Source organism: Benincasa hispida, chromosome 4, assembly GCF_027475165.1.
Source record: "Benincasa hispida cultivar pf3 chromosome 4, pf3_genome.v1.1, whole genome shotgun sequence".
NCBI classification, from domain to species: Eukaryota; Viridiplantae; Streptophyta; class Magnoliopsida; order Cucurbitales; family Cucurbitaceae; genus Benincasa; species Benincasa hispida.
This window is the reverse complement of record NC_143481.1, coordinates 18,134,390-18,151,156: the sequence shown is the minus strand read 5'-3', so window position 1 is coordinate 18,151,156 and position 16,767 is coordinate 18,134,390. Positions and strand designations below refer to the sequence as shown.

At 30.3% G+C, this 16,767-nt stretch overlaps 1 protein-coding gene across 4 annotated transcripts; it reads right to left on the bottom strand.

Annotated features, from left to right (window-relative positions):
* Positions 1 to 2,788: 2,788 nt before the first annotated feature.
* LOC120075291 (putative WD repeat-containing protein C2A9.03) lies at positions 2,789 to 7,967 on the bottom strand. 4 transcript variants are annotated; one of them, XM_039028515.2, is made up of 10 exons: positions 7,710 to 7,967; positions 7,394 to 7,550; positions 7,136 to 7,303; positions 6,844 to 6,930; positions 4,443 to 4,577; positions 4,244 to 4,354; positions 4,075 to 4,166; positions 3,881 to 3,986; positions 3,709 to 3,795; positions 2,789 to 3,606 (listed from the first exon to the last, which is right to left on the bottom strand). In XM_039028515.2, exons 2-10 carry the CDS (start codon positions 7,544 to 7,546, stop codon positions 3,193 to 3,195), a joined length of 1,353 nt encoding a protein of 450 aa, XP_038884443.1. In that variant the 5' UTR covers positions 7,547 to 7,550; positions 7,710 to 7,967; the 3' UTR covers positions 2,789 to 3,192. The 4 variants fall into 4 exon arrangements, with proteins under 4 accessions (XP_038884443.1, XP_038884449.1, XP_038884445.1 ...); XM_039028521.2 differs by lacking the exons at positions 7,136 to 7,303; positions 7,394 to 7,550; positions 7,710 to 7,967 and adding an exon at positions 5,469 to 5,517 and having other exon boundaries at positions 6,844 to 6,935; XM_039028517.2 differs by lacking the exons at positions 6,844 to 6,930; positions 7,136 to 7,303; positions 7,394 to 7,550; positions 7,710 to 7,967 and adding exons at positions 5,469 to 5,517; positions 5,794 to 5,825.
* Positions 7,968 to 16,767: the final 8,800 nt, after the last annotated feature.

Here is a 16,767-nt window from a genome sequence, read left to right as displayed (position 1 = left end):
AGCATGCTTGAAGAATATCTGCATCATTTCATCGATGCCAGACAAAAGAACTGGGTTCAGTTGTTAGATGTTGCTCAATTCAGTTTTAACAGTCAACAAAGCTCCTCAACCAAAAAGACGCCCTTCGAGATAGTGTATGGAAGACAGGCACTCATGCCACACTTGATGGATCACCCCTATGCGGGCAAAATCCCTCAGGTGCATAACTTTATCAAAGAGTGGAGCCAAACCTCCGAGATAGCACGTGTCTATTTAGAGAAAGCATCAAGGAGAATGAAAAAGTGGGCTGATAAGAAGCGCAGGCCCCTCGAGTTCCAAGCTGGGGACAAAGTTCTGATCAAGCTGTGACCAGAAAAATTCTATTTTCAAGGTCAGAGAGACCAACACCTCGTACGAAAATATGAAGGACCAGTTGAGGTGATTGAGAAAGTCGAGAAAACCTCATATAAGTTCAATTACCCTCGTGGATGAGATCCACCCTGTCATCCACGTGAGTAAATTGAATCCCTATCACCCCGATCCCGATGATGAGCAACGTAACATGATGACGCATCCACCCGTCGTGATGAAGAATTCAACTGAGAAGGAAGTCGAGCAGATTCTGGACAAATGTACACATCGTATTGGAAGACCAAGACGAGAACTGACAGAATTCTTGGTGAAATGTAAGGACCTTCCTGACGAAGAAATCAATTGGGAGCGCACAGAAGACCTGAAGAATGTTGCTCTAACGATCACTGAGTTCGGGTAGAGTCGGTTGACGAGGACGTCAACCAATTAAGTAGGGGAGAATGTCACGGTCATGCTTGTCCATGGCATGTTGCCCATGGCTGCATGCTCATCTCAACCCCTTTTTATCATGCTTTCATCTTATGTGTTTCATTCTGTAAGTTAGTTTACTTTATTAGTTCATCTTGTTGTAAGTGACCGCTCGCCTATGTCTATATGCAAGAGTGACAGTCACAAAATTGCTCAAATGCACTATATAGGGGTAAGACTAATCCTCATATCCTCATACCAGTGAGTTGTATGCTATAAAGCCTTGTTGTTGCTTATTGCTTCCTAGTTGTTTGACTAATGTTCATTGCTTAATCATGCTTTTAAATGTTTGTGAAAACCTTTTCCTCTAAACCCGTTTTCTAAAATATTTTCTCAAGAATGGGGATGAAGGTTGTGAGAAACGCCCATTGTGCTATCAGCTATTCGGATTTGGATTGATTGACTTGTTCGAGGGTGAGAACAAGTGTCGCACAATTGCCTCAAGACCCTTATAAGAGTGCGATTGTGACATAGAGCACAGTTTCCTTGTTTTAAATAATGAAGAAAAAAACGTGTACTTTGATTTAAGAAGATGAGGATACTTTCGGAGTATTAGAAAATAAAATAAAGGGTAATTGCAATCGGTAGCATTTTTAGGAATAATAACTAAGTGTATAACATCATTTAAAAAAATTGCAAATATAGACAAGTCTATCAGCGATAGACTTCTATCGTTGATAGACTCTTACCAGTGATATGGTCTATCACTGATAGACTCCTACCAATAATATGGTCTATCACTGATAGACTATTTAAATTTGGTCATATTTACAATTTTTTTTACATTATGTTATATCTGCTAATACTTTGGGTCTAATGTCTATATTTACAAATGTCCCTAAAATAAACTACTTTTTAACAATATATATTATTGTAAATATATTTTTCCATATTTGCAATATTTCACATTTTAATGACATGGATGCTAATATAGGGTCAAATATTGCTAGACAATACAATTTCCCAAATTATTGTTCTTTTGTCTAGTTAGAAGTTATACGAAATATATTGTGGATATTTTTTAGAATCTTGAAGAGATTGAAGACTTATTAAATTCAGAATTGAATGTTGAAAAATCTATTACAAAACAAACATATTATAGACAAATTTAGATGTACAAGAATCTATTACTAAACTAGTGACTTGATCCATATAAAGTTATGTTTATATTCTATAATATTCGTATGTGTATAAAAGTTTTTACGAGTATTATTTGATTTTTTTTTTTTCTAATACTTCAACCTAACTTTTGTAACAGTTTATATAAAGTTGATACCTTGGATGCGTAGTAAAAAAAAGTTTCATGTGTTGTTGGCAGGAAAGGCGTCATTGAAAATCTTCAAGTATAATTTGAAAACTCATACCACCTAATAAGATAAACATTTTCTTCTACTTCCACCAATGGATCTTCCTATGACTACCAAACAAACCCCCACCGAAAGTTACATACATAGCATTCATTTCATTACACAATAAGATCACTAATCATTGTATAATTTGACTATTTGAGATTGCTTGGCCTACAGCTTTAATCCGAACCTTTCAAAACCAAGGTTCCAAATCCCGTCTTTAACTGAGCTAAGTATTGAACGCTTACTCCCAACGTTTTCAATATGAGACGCCTAAACAATTTTCAACCACTCGAGTCTTTGTAACTAAAAATCATTAAATCTTTCTGACAATTTATCATAATTAACTACCAGTTCATAAGTAAATTATAAATATCCAGAAGATCAATTTAATATTACATCATCTAAATTTTCAAATTGTGTTCAACCTTTGGAATTCATATTTCAAATCTCCATCTGAACTTAGAAACAAAACCTTTGAAACTGCTGAAGGAAAATTATGTAACTTCTACTTCAAATCATTTACGGGGCTTTGAGTTTGGCTACTTATTCAGTTACTAAGAAGTCTCAAACAAAAAGGATGTAAATAATCCATACAAGAAGAGAAAGGAAAAGACCACTTGAAAATAATCTATACAATATTTAAATATATATAAGAAATGAATTGAATCAATCTGTTCAAAATGGACTGACCATATTCATTCCAACGCCCAACATAACGAAGACGGTAACAAAAGAAACGAGGTCAAAACGCGACGAACTCCAACAGCACACCCAAAGTATTTACTAAAAGGGAATAACTTCAGGCAGACCTCTTTTCTTTTGACTCTTTCTTAGGACATTGATGAGCTACAAAAACCAAATACAATTACATATATGACCCCTCCAAATCTTCCGATACTTCAATACACTAACATAACTGGAACAACCCAAATACATATTCTTCTTATATACAAATCCCATCACCATTCTTGCCGCTGCTTCTTGCTTCATTTTGAACCATTTTTTAACCACTCGTCATTGTCTAGAAAATGGAATCTATGTACTTATTATGATGTCGTTTGTTGAATTCTAATACACTGCCATAGGTTCGATCCGCGATGCCAACAAATAGAGCTTCCGTGTCGGGACTAAAGGATATGCCAGCAATTTCACCAAACAGATCAATTTCCTGTGCTTGTTCATAACCTCTGCGACTTTCATAGATGTGGACGAAATCTGCAGGCTCTGCCGTTGACAGGAATTTACCGTCAGAGCTGAATTTCACACATCTGATTGCTCCCATTCTTCCCTTGAGCACAGCTAGGGACTTGGACGTATTCCTTATGTCCCACAGCCTGCAGGTGGTATCTTGGTTCCCAGTCGCTAAAATGCGTCCATCAGGGTGCCACGCAGAAGCAAACGAGTAATCCAAGTGCCCTTTTAGGCTCTCGATCACCTATTTTTGCAACGGAATATCATCAACATTTATGAATTTAATGACATCCGAGATAAGAGCGTGCAACTACGCATGGGTAGAAAAGTTTGGCTGGATACTTACTTTGCCAGAGTTGGCATCTGCAAGCAGACACTCTGTGCTGTCTCCAAGTACTGCAAGCATCTTTCCATCTGGACTAACAGAGGTGTTCTATAGAAACAAGTGCCAAATTTAAGAAAAGGAAAAGAAAACAATCAGAATATGAGAAATGAAATGTTGAGTTTGCATCACTTACATTTACGGACCAGTCGAACGTGAAGCCGCTGAGGCAAGTGAAAGTCTTGGCATCATAAATCCTAACTTTCGCATCATTATTTGCTGTGACGACCCTGAATGCGCCACTGAAAAGAAAAGGTCATCATAAGGTCGTATGCCCTGAGGCAATGAAAAGGTGGAACTCCTTTACCCCATTGATGGGATGAAACTTACTTTGCATTATGAAATATATCGACAGCGTTTGTTATTGCATTTTCTTCTGTTGTCATTTTGGTGCAAAATGCAACTCCAGGATGATCCAAGTACTGCACCATGAGGGGAAAAGCGAATTAGATATTGGAATCCCAATTGATAAGTAGATGGCTTATAAAAATCTCCACACCTTGCAAATTAGTTCCCCTTGAAAACCACCAGCCACGATTAAATTCTCCTTAACCGTCATTGTACTTATCTGCACTCTGGACAATGACTGGGACGAGACTCCAGGGCATTTCTGTTCAAGAGATCAAGATGAACCCATTATAAGTAACTTAATCAAAGCAAAACTTTAAGCACCCTAGGCCAGCACAATGAACACATACCATAGTGGGAACAATTTGTTTAGCCACATTGAGTACTTCTTTGCCTCTCCGAAGCAATGAAGACCAGTGCATTACTGAGTAGTTTTGCATAAGGTAAACATCATGCTTAGAAGTTGCCCACAAGAGATTCCTTAGCTGCAAGGTAGGAACAAACTAGTCAGTTACTGTCATTAGATGACAACATTAAAAAAATTTTAAATCACGACCATAAATTCATAAACTGTTCTCTCTCTCCTATTTCACAATCTCGCTCGTCACTGTCTCATACACTTGACACACAACATGCAGATGCAGTGATTTCAATTTGGCTTCAGGAATGCATTATAAGGTGCCCCTTGAATTAAATAACGGGCACATAACCAAATCGAGAAGTAAAATTAGCTACCGCCACGAGACGTTGAAAGGTTATGCCTTCAATGATGTGATTTAGGTGCATGAACAAATATGAATGCTCAGAAGATAAAAAAAAAATTTGAACGAGGAAGAAGGCAATGAGGACACTCGAGATGGAGAGTTTTTCACTGAAGGAGAGGTGGTTTAGATATTTAAAATTATTAGACTTTACACACTGTAGAGGAAAATTGAACCAGGACCTCAAGTTAATAAGGCTATCGAAATGCAGGGCAAACAAGATACGCAAAGAACTAAGTTCCACAATGGATGCCCACATCAGCAGACTACTGACTACACTGTGGACATAAAAGAAATAAAAGGTTTGACTGACAAGAATCTCTTGACCGCGTCCACATTACAACTTAAGAATAAGTATAATTGTTCAAGTTTTCAAAAATATAACAATCAGAAGTGTAATTCAACTAACAAATAAAATCATGAACACAGAATATAACAGAAAACACACGAGAAAGTCAACTAATAAAAACTCAAATGCATTTAATGAATATCTAGTAACTATCAGGAATAAATTTCATTAGTGGAGTTAAATTAGCCATTCAAAAGGCCAAAATCTACTTGAACTACAGGTTGCTACAGAGGTGTCTTAAATGCTCATATACTTTCCTATCGTACCATATAAAAACGTCCTGGCAGCTGCTCAGATTCCAGTCTGCTTTAAAGGCTGAAATAAACAGAAATAGCATTCCTAAATGCCACAGATAGGTTAAAGTGATAAAGTTGTATTTAACACCCTGATGAGAAAACGTACTTGCAACAAAAATCAAAAGAAAATAAAATAAACATGGGGTTCCCAAGTTGTCCTTTGTCCCAGAAGTATGTAAGAGGGAGCTGAAGACCAAGAAGGTATGTCCAGGAAAATTAAAAGTAACAATAAAATTATTGCACCTAGTATGATGTAACCCCAATGATCAAAGGTACTAGGTCATCTGACACATACCATTGCAGCGATGCATAGACATCCAAGATTTAGCAGCACAACATTTTTAATTGTATAAATGATGTCTGACGCATATTGATGATTGCATCCTCGGTATAAGCTTTTAAAAGTAAATTATATAGTCTCCAAGAGTTGGTATGCAAAACTATAAGAGAAAGCAGGCATCGATCATATATCTATAAAATAACGAAAAGTATTGTATCCAGTCTCAGTACATCAAGAGCAGCATTTCAAAATTTCAGAGGTCAAATTGAAATGACATAATTGTAAGAGAAGTTGGCACCGTTATTCATAATGATAGCTTAACAGGTAAACCAAGCATCCATATTCTAAAAATTAGATCAGCAATTGCATGCCTGAACAAGCACTGAACGGAGCTGAAAGACTTTTCAAAGTTAGTTAGTATTGGGTAATTTAATTCATCGCAAATGAACAAGTTGTAAAATGGAGTCATATAAAAAGAATTTTGGACTTCATACCTCAAAACGTATGATCAGGACATAGAGCTAGAATCATTTATAAACACATCCATAAAGGATAATAACATTTTCAAAACCTGCAAAACTACAATGCTAATGATGGCTGTAAAATTATGATCAAGAGACTATAAAACTAGAAGGCGTCCTGATCAGGTGCAGGTTTTTAGTAAAAACATTGCCGTTCCAGCAAATATGACTTCGTACAATTGCATAGATCGTAAGAAATTAGGTCTACGATGACTAACTAACTAGAACCAATCATCTATCGTATATAGTGATGAAAAACGTACTATGAATCTAATATTAAATTAGTGGAATATGCATTCAATGTAAATGAAAATTACTAAAAATTAGGGAAACTAAATGGGTAGGATGATCAATAACATATTGCTTTTGGCAATTTTAAGCCTAAACTGTGTAGGTTGTGAATCCGCTTCTTTTTATGTAGGAGTTCTATTCGTGCCTTTTATTATAACTAATTAGTTCTTTGGGGACTGAACGGGATCTTAAAAATTGTATGAATGAAACGAGCTGGAAAGAAACAATCAAACGATTCTAATAAAGACTGTACCTGAAAATGAACAATTGTCGATTTAACAAGCCTCGTATTGAACTGGAAGTCATAAAAATTATTCCCCTTCACCACTTGCAAGCATTCCTGTCAGAGTGAACGACGAACAGATTAAAAAACAAGCACTTCTTTCCATAATTGAAGTAGGATTTACTAATTGCAAGCAAAAAGATTCTGCGTGAAGCTCTAATTACTTAAGCAACACACCGTTGTTTAGAAAAACAAGAAACTATAACATACGTCAGAAATTACAGGGTAATGAAAATTGAGTAATTCACGAAGGAAATGGCACCTTTTCCAGTTCCACTCGAGAACATGACAGGCTCTCATAGTTCTTGTACTGGCTCAAACGATTTTCCCGATAGGTATCCCTGGTAAAGGTGAACCTCTCCCAAGGTATTCCCTGGATATCTTTCCCATTCCTAACATCCAAAGCAGAGGTATCCGTCCTCGGCGTACTCTATAAAATCAAAATAACCAAAACAATTCATAACGGATATCAATACGACAGAAGAAAAGGTAAATTGACAGAGAAGTAACAATTACTGACTGTATCGATGTCGTCCTCAAAGTCGGAGTCTACGTGCTCCGTATTCTGAGTAGTATGGAACTCGTCATCAGAGAAAAATTGACCGTCGCCAAAATCATCGACTTCATAATCATCCACGATATACGCAAGATCGTCGTTCTGAAAATGCTCCATCGACCTACAGACGAAGCTCAATCAGTGGAAGAACACAGGTAAATAAAAACATGAACGTAACAAACAGAATCCAAAATGAAATCAATCACACAAAACAAAGGCGTAAACGAACGCGTAAACGCATAACACCAGCAAAACGGACTGCAAGAACGAAATAGTATACCTTAGAGTAAGGAGAATCAGATCAACAGAAGAAACGAAGGAAATTCAAACAGATAGAAGAGAAGAAGATTCAGTTGGAGTTCAAAGAAAGGCGCAAATGGAGAGGGAATAAAAGTGAATTGAAGAGCATAAAGAAAAGGAAGAGTCTCGAAAGTGTGTTGTGTTGAAGAAAGCGAGGAAATGAATTACAGGAAGCTTGGTTTTATAGCGGAAAAACAGAACGGAACGGAACGGAACAAGACGGGACGGGATGAAGAGTGAGTTGGCTCAGTGAACGGAATCGGAGTTATGACGTGGACTACAAAGGTAGGGACACCCTGTGGGCTTTTTCTACGAAACCGCCGGTTTCTTTATAAACGGCCGTTCCGTTATGTTTAAGGTATCTAAGTATAGAAACAAATTGCCTACACCATTATTTCCATTTTGGTTACTTTGTTTTTCCTTTTTTCTTTTTCCTTTTATAGTATAAGAGAGGTGGAGAACTAAGAACACGAATCTCCTAGTCGTTGACACATACAGTAAATATAACGATAAGTAATAATTTTTAGTTTCATAAAGATTCAAACTTTTAAAATTTTGATTCGAGATATATAACTTGACAAATTTATTTAAAATTTTGTTGCCAACATTTATATTTGAAAATGTCTCCCTAACTTTATACATAGGGTAAGATCATTTTTCTTGAGATGAGAAATATTTTTATACTTAGAGAAAACATATTTATCCACACATTTAATAATCTAAACTTCACAGTAGAATAAATACAATAACACTGAAAACTATGGGTTATGTAGATATGTATGGAAATGGTGAGACCCATCAAAATAAATCTTTTTAACTAATTTTTAATATATATATATATATATATTGAAAATTTCCTCTCAAAAACTAATTGAAAGAAACGGTAGTTAGAAACTCACTAAAAACAATATTGTTTTACAAATTAACAACCAACTCTATTCTAATATTCGTTGAAAATGATTAAAATATTCCAAATAAATGATTAAAACAAAATGAACTTATTATTCTTTGTTTAATTAAAAAAGAAAAGGAAAAAAATAAGGTGGGAAGTGGTTGTGTGGCATTTTTGTCCACAATTATGATTCATTAGGTCCACGTGATCTTCTCTCGCCACGAGTTCGATGGATATTATTCTGTCATTACACGTAGCATTTATATTTGACGGAACCTTAACGCCCTCGTGCCGTTATCCTTCCTCCTAAACTCCAAACACAATTTTTAAAAAATCGAATCAATTTAGGCTCTCTAAACGCATTTTCATTTGAAAAATGGTTCATATAAACTTTATTAATCCAATATTTAAAAAAGTGTTGCAAAAATGATTTCCAGAAGTAATTTTAATAAATTATGTAAATTAACTCACTTATCCTAATTTAAGAGCTTAATTAACATAATCGTAAGTTTTATCCAACAAATTTTGGAATAAAATTCAAAAGACCATATAAGAGTATATTGGAAATATACTTTAAAGTGCTTAATTTAAAAAATAAATAATTTAAAAAAATTAATATATTTAGCAACCACTTAAAATAATTTTTAAAGTATACTTTTAATAATTTTTACTAAAATTGTTTTGATAAAAATGAATTTTTGAAAAAAAAATTTCTCAATCAATCCGAACAAGGCCATAAACCAACACAATATGAGAATTAATAGCTTAAGAGTGTGTTTAACTTTTCAAATGTTTAATTTTGAAAACAAGTTATTTTGAAAAGAAAAAAAAATGAAGTATTCGATAATTACCTAAAATAGATTTTGAAACACTTTTAAAATGTTTTTTAAACCATTTTTATAAACGTGTTTAATTAAAATGTGTTTTTTTTAAATTAATATAGTGTATTGATTGTTGTAATTAATGCAATCCTTGAAGTTTACTTACATAAATTGAAATTTGTCCTATTTTTTAAAACACAAACTATTATTCAATAATACAATAAATTGTATGGAGATGAATATGCCTTACAATACATCATTATTCTTATCTAAAAGAAGAAGAAAAAATAATAAAACTTCAAATGGCATTAAAAGAGAGAGAACAATGATTAAGTGTAATCTAGAAAAAATATATAAAAAATAAAATATCAGAACAGATTTTCATTGAAATTGCAGACTGATGGTACGAAAATGAGTGTAGCGGACGTTGGATCCGAAATTTTTGCAAGAGGAAAATGAGAATAGGCTTTAGAAGAAAAGAAGAGTGGAGGGCTGTTAACCAGAGTTGAGTTATTGGTGGAACCCATGGTCCGCTTTGGGTTAGCAAAAAGTTAAAAGTCCACTGCCTACGATCTCTCAGTTTTAAGGGCGTGGGGCCCATTAAAGGCCCAAGATCCAACCATCCAATTAAGGCAGCCTCGCCAATGGCGAAAATTATTTGAAAACCTTGAAAGCGAAAGTTTTGTCCATTTTTTTTTTTACCCGTTCCAACACACTTAAATTGTTTTTATATTTCATTAATGTTAAATTAATCCCCATTTAATATCTCTTTAATATTTTATCATATCACTTTGCCAATTTTGGGCTACTAGTTTTTTAAATCAATTTATTTTCCATCAAGGGAGAATAAAAGTATTTGTTTTTATTCAGTGATACTTAAAAATAAATAAATTAAAATAAAGATATTATCTTTAACTCGTTAGGTAAGAAGAAAGGGAAGACAATGTCACGCATTAGAAATAAATTATAAGATGTGCTTTTACATGAATAATTACATCGAAATTGCTCCATTCGTTCTTCTCAGTGGAACCAACTTTTATTGGATCTCATTTCGTTTTTAATTTTTGTTTTTTTAAAATTAAATCTATATCATCTACATTTTTTACAATAATTTATATATTTTTTAAGTATAATGGTTAAATTTTTAGTCAAATTCAAAAAATAAAAACAACTTTTTGAAAGCGTAGTTCTCAAAATTTGGCATGATTTTTAAAACCATTAATGAAAAGTATATAACAAAAAAAGGAATTTGGTGGTGGAATTAGTGTCCATAGACTTAATTTAAAAAAAAAAAAAACTAATTAACAAAATGATTATTAAACGGAACCCAAACTTTATCATTTCTATTTTCTAATAAATTATATATTTCTCTTCAATTTTATCATTATAATTTGTTACATCGATAAGTATACGATCAAACTATTGACTTTTAAGATGGTAATTAACAATAAATTAATTTTAGTTTAAAACTTTTAAATGTGTTAATTACATTTCTAATTCAAGTGTATGGTTTAATTTATTGAAATTTAAAACCAATTTAAATATAGATTAGTAAATAAGATATTAAATATTATCTTAAAAATTGACGGTTCAATTTTTCATCGTAATATTATTGTAATATATATACGTGTGTATATATATTATAGTCTATGAAAAAAAAAAAAAAAAAAAAAGTGTGCAATTATGAAGAAGAAGGGAGGGGGGATATTTAATCATGTGTTTGGAAATTAGACTTGGCAATTTGTGAAGTAATGGGTTGATTTGCCATACTACTTGTGGGTCAGAGTGAGGCATTGAAATGCAATAAAAACAACCATGCTTTACACTTTATTTTTATTTATACTAGCTACAAAAAATCAATAAAGTTTTCAAGATTTGTTTTTTGTTTTTTTTTTTTTTTAAAAAAAAAAAAAAAAAAGAGATGAATTCATCAAATATGACGCTAAACATTATTGATATATTAAAAAACAAAAATATTAAGTTTAGCTTTGAGATTTGTAAATAAATTTGATTTTTAGACCATTAAACATTTAATTATTATGTTTTGATAAGTCTTTTGAATATGTAAAAATATTGTTCTATTAACTATAAATTTGAATTCTAGGTCGAGCAAAATTCTAAACTTTCAATTTTATATTTAGACAGTATAATACTATTAAAAAAATAAAAAAAAATTTAAGGACTAGATTTGTAATTAACCAAAAAAATTAGTATATTTTATTACCACTAATGTATGTGGTTAAAATAAGCTAATGAACCTAAGTTAAATTTTCATTTCAACTTATATACTTTACAAGTCAAAGTGAGTTTAATTCAATGGTGATTTGAGGCATATGATCTTTCCCTATAGAGTCAGAGATTCGATCTCCACTTTACAATTACTGTATTAAAAAAAGATAGAACTTACAAATGACATGTAAAGATTACTAAAATTAAAAAATTAAAATGAAGATTTTTAAAATAAAATTATTAAATTTATATTTAAAATAATAATTTGTTAACTCAAGTATAACCTCTATCTATTATGTCGTTTTTTAATACATATTTATAAAGACGAGAGATTTAACATCCACTCAAAAAAAAAAAAAAAGAGAAGAAATGCATGTCAATTATTTTAACTTTCGTGTTAGATAAAAAAGAACATAAAGTAATAAATAATAATAATAATTTAAATGACCAATAACTATTAATTATTAATGTAAAAATGTTTTCCCACCTAAAATGTGTTAATCCATCCTACGATGAAGAAGCTGACAACTCATGATCCATCTCGAGAAGTCTGTTGGTCTATTATGTAATAATTCTAATCAATTCCATTATTATTTTCTAAGTTAGATTTGACATTGATTTTCTTTCAAAAAGTTGCTTTCGTGTTTTGTTTCTTTAATTATTATTTTCTATTCATTTAAATGAACTAATTTTCAATCTCTCTCTCTTTCACACACATATTTACAAACTATATCCTTAATTATATTTTTAAATCAATAATTTAAATATCTATCCATACATCTATATGTCCGTCAATATATGTAAATTGGAGATTCAATATGAATATCAAGAATGAGTGTTTCTGATATTTTTTACAAACACACCTAAAGTATAACAAATTATCATTCGTAAATACTAATAATAAGATTATGACTTAATTTAAAAGGTAAAAACAACACAATTATTAATTTAATATTTTTTATAAATATATTTATTAAAAACATCTATCGATATCAATATCGATATTTCAATTCTCATTTAAAATTAATTTCAAATACTTTCATGATTGTCAAAGCGAATACAACTTAATTAGTATACGAGAATGTTTATTGACCACGGGATTTGTGGTTTGAATATTTCTATCTTTGTTGTACAAAAAAAGAAAAAAAACAACTCAGGATTTATTAGGATAAATTATACATTTATATGAAATAATTTAGATAATTATGTATGTTTTTTTTAACATATCCCTATTTTCAACTAAATTCTTACTGTTTAAGAAAACTAAATTCTTACTGTTTAAGAAAATAAAAAACATATTTCTAATATTTGTCTCCTTTTTTTTCTCTCTCTCTCTCTCCACTTTCTTCATCCACTATTTTTCCCTTTTTTTAAAAAAAAAAATGGTTTCTAACATTATTGTTAAAATATAATACACAAAGTAGACAAATTATAATAATGCTTTTATTATTATCCCTAAATTAGTGAGCGTCTATTATACCATCCAGATTGAAGTGGTTCCATAAAAAACATAATCTTTCATATATATGGATGTAATTTAGATTATAAATTTGTAATATCACGATCTAATCATAGATATATGTTTGACAATCACACATCCTTTTATTTATTACAATAATTAAGTGGTACATCATTTTATGCGTGGTGCAATCTAGATCATAAGTATAAACACATCATGATTCTATATATAGAAACGTTTAAACAAACAATCACGTGATTTACATTTTTAAATTTAACATATTCTCAATTTATCTTTCTCCTCAAATAGTAGTATTATTTATTATTATTATTATTATTTTATGTACTAAAATAAAATTATAAAACTATAAATTTTTCATATGCATTGCACTACCTATTAAATTTTGGAAAATAACCTAACTCCTTGACCTGTTTGTCGCACGCAACCAAAAACTTTTAAAATTCCCCAAGAGAAATTAAAAGAAAATTTGTATCTCACCACTATTTATCACCACAAGCCAAATTCAAAAAGTTCATTCACATTAATTCATTCACTTTAACGTACGAGCTGACTCAAGAGAATCAAATTGCATAATCAAAAAGAGCAACTTGCTTTTTTGCCACCAAATATGGGTTTATAATTGGTAACCTAAGTTCATCATTATTTATCTCCAATTACAAAAATTAATTAGGATAGTTATAATTACATCTTCAGACTTTTAATTGTAAAATCTGGATTCTTAAACTTTTGTAAGTATTAAAATTGGACCCTCAAACTTAGGGAGGTTCGTGAGTTAGATTGGATTGAGTTGAAGGACTTAGACCCAATCCAATTATTTAGATTGTAAATTTTTTCAACCTAAATAACCTTTATTAAGAAATGAACACAATCCAATATTAACATTTATATAATTTTGAAAGTCTAATTTTTAAAATCGAAAATTTAAAGATATAATTACAACTACCATCATATTTATTGAGTGGTTTTTGCAAGGGTCTAATTCAACTTTTTTTTCATAAAAAAACAATTTAAAATGGGAAATTATAAAACATGTGTATACAAGTGGCGTCTGCTATGCAGAAATAGCTATATATATATTAAAAAAACACATAACATTATTATAATTATTATTATTATTGAAAAATAAAAACTAAATCACCATTGAAATGAAAAATCTTGAATTTTAATATTTCAATACATTCATTCTATTATGATTGTTACACTTTCGAATATTTTATATATTGATTCACGATCTTCCATATATATATACTTAGCTTCTAATTTCCTTCTAAATACTTAGAAAATTATATAGAAATGAATGGTTGCCGATTATTAAATTTTCATTTGGCATTGGTCGAAGCATACTTTTAATAGCTATTATACGTAACTTCTACAGATATAAATTACATAATCAATAAATATATGATCTAAATTATAGGAGATCACATTTTTTTAAATGATTTAACTAGATGAAAATGGTAAGTGCTATGAGTATCATAAAATTTTCTCTCATGTATATTTCTTCTCTGGTTCAAATTTTCACATTTTTATGTCAATAATACTATTTTATTTCAAATTTGAAATAAAACCTTTGAAATTATACATGAATTCACGTAAAGACTAGAGGCACGTGCCCCTTAGATTATCGATTTTTTATATTTTTAATATAAATTTCGAGTATTTTTTAACAATATAATAATAATAATAATATTCAAAATTCGTGTATAGAGTAGCGACAGGGACACTCTCTGATACTCTGAGTTGATTATTAGATCTTACACTTTATTTAAATTTTGTTAATACCTGCATGTGTAGTGTGGTCTGTATCTGCCTCTATCTTGCCCAATACAAGGTAGGATTTCAAAAAAAAAAAAAAAAAAAAGTTAAATACATTTTAGTTTCCATACTTTAAAGTTTGTTCCATTTTAGTCTAAATACTTTCAATAAATCTTATATTTTGTCTCTAATGCTAGTGCGTTGTTGATCTTTTCAAAAACTTTTTGTTATCCGTAACATTTTTACTATAAATTTTGAAAACATATTATATATTTTATTTGATTGCATGAAAATTATCTTTATTATTCAATCAATTTCGATAAGAGTTAATTTGGGGACTAAATTTTAGATTTACTGGAAGTATAGGGATTAGAGACTAAAATTGAATAAACTTCAAAGTATAGGTATCAAAATGATATTAAAAAAATAATAAAAATATATTGACTAAAATTTCCTAGCGGTCAGCTTAACAAAAATTTAGAAGAAAAAATCAGCAGCAATTTCTATTGTTTATGGATCTCTATTTCAACCTAAATTCTTACTTTCAAGAGTATTCTATTGAAAATTTGTTGTTCATTTTTTAAAGTATTTTTCATATCCACAGTGCATTTAAATATTGATTTTAGTTAATTTCATAGTTAAAGTTGTAAGATAATTTTTTCGTTCCTCATCAAGATATACATATCATATCATTCACCGCTCACAAGTGAGCATATATTCAGAAAGATTTATTGGATAAGTTAGGTAATAAAGTTATATTGGATCGATCTCAAAATATAAAAACTCGTAGATGACAATTGTAATATGTATTAAATTAATCTATGAAGCTATGAATATTTTTTTTTACGGCTTTTCTACCTTATGTCTCTCTATATAAAATTCCTGGACATATCACTAAATATATATATAGAGAGAGGAAATTTCAAGACAATGACATTTAGATTTGAGTTTATTATTTTTATTATTGATTCAATTAGAAGAAATATGTATATAAAAATACTTTGACCACAAATATATATAACAACAATAATAAAAAATTGACCTGGCATTTGGTTAATTTATTCAAAGCCGGCCTTGAATTTTCTCAATGGGTTTATTTCATTTATATAATCTATTAATGCATGAATTGCTTAATTAGATTCAAAGTCGATCATTTCCCATTCAAATTCTTTTGAAATTTCCTTTCATTTACTTTTCTTTAAAATGTTGGTTTTGGTTAAAAATATATGGTTTCATTTTAGTCCCTATATTTACATTGTCCCTTTTTAGTATATGTAAATTTAAGATAAATTATTTTAAATGGAAAATTACTGAAAATATTTTCAAATATAGTAAAAGATATCACCGTCTATCAATAATAGATGAGAGTAGTCTATCAATATCTATCATAGATAGACAATGACATTTTACGATATTATAAATATTTTAATTTATTTTACTATATCGGAAAACAATCATAATTTTTGAAGTTCATTTTAATCGAATTTTATTAAATAATAACAATAATTTACATGTAAGAAAAGGTAGTATGTAAAATACATTTTCACAATTATTGAAGAGGATGTTCATTAAAACTAAAATATTTGAGAAAGATCAAGAAGAAACTACCTGCACTTACTAATATTTAAGAGTATATGGACTGTAATGTATCAAAACTAAAAAAAAATCTGAGGATTAAAATAAAATAATCTATTACAATTATAAAATATTCTCACTTTTGTTATTTTAAATTCTATTTGAAAGCAATCTATTTAATCAAATGTGTAACTTTGTACTAATTGATTTGAAATGGCGTATGAAAAGATTGGATTGGACATGCACCGATTAGTCCAATCTCTGAAACGTTTCCTCAATATGTGAA

Coding starts and splice junctions, on each gene's coding strand:
- LOC120075291 (XM_039028515.2), bottom strand. CDS start 7,546: ATGGAGCATTTTCAGAACGACGATCTTGCGTATATCGTGGATGATTAT. Junction 4,167..4,243: donor AAGGGGAACTAATTTGCAAG/GTGTGGAGATTT, acceptor CTCATGGTGCAG/TACTTGGATCATCCTGGAGT. Junction 3,987..4,074: donor GATATATTTCATAATGCAAA/GTAAGTTTCATC, acceptor TTTTCTTTTCAG/TGGCGCATTCAGGGTCGTCA.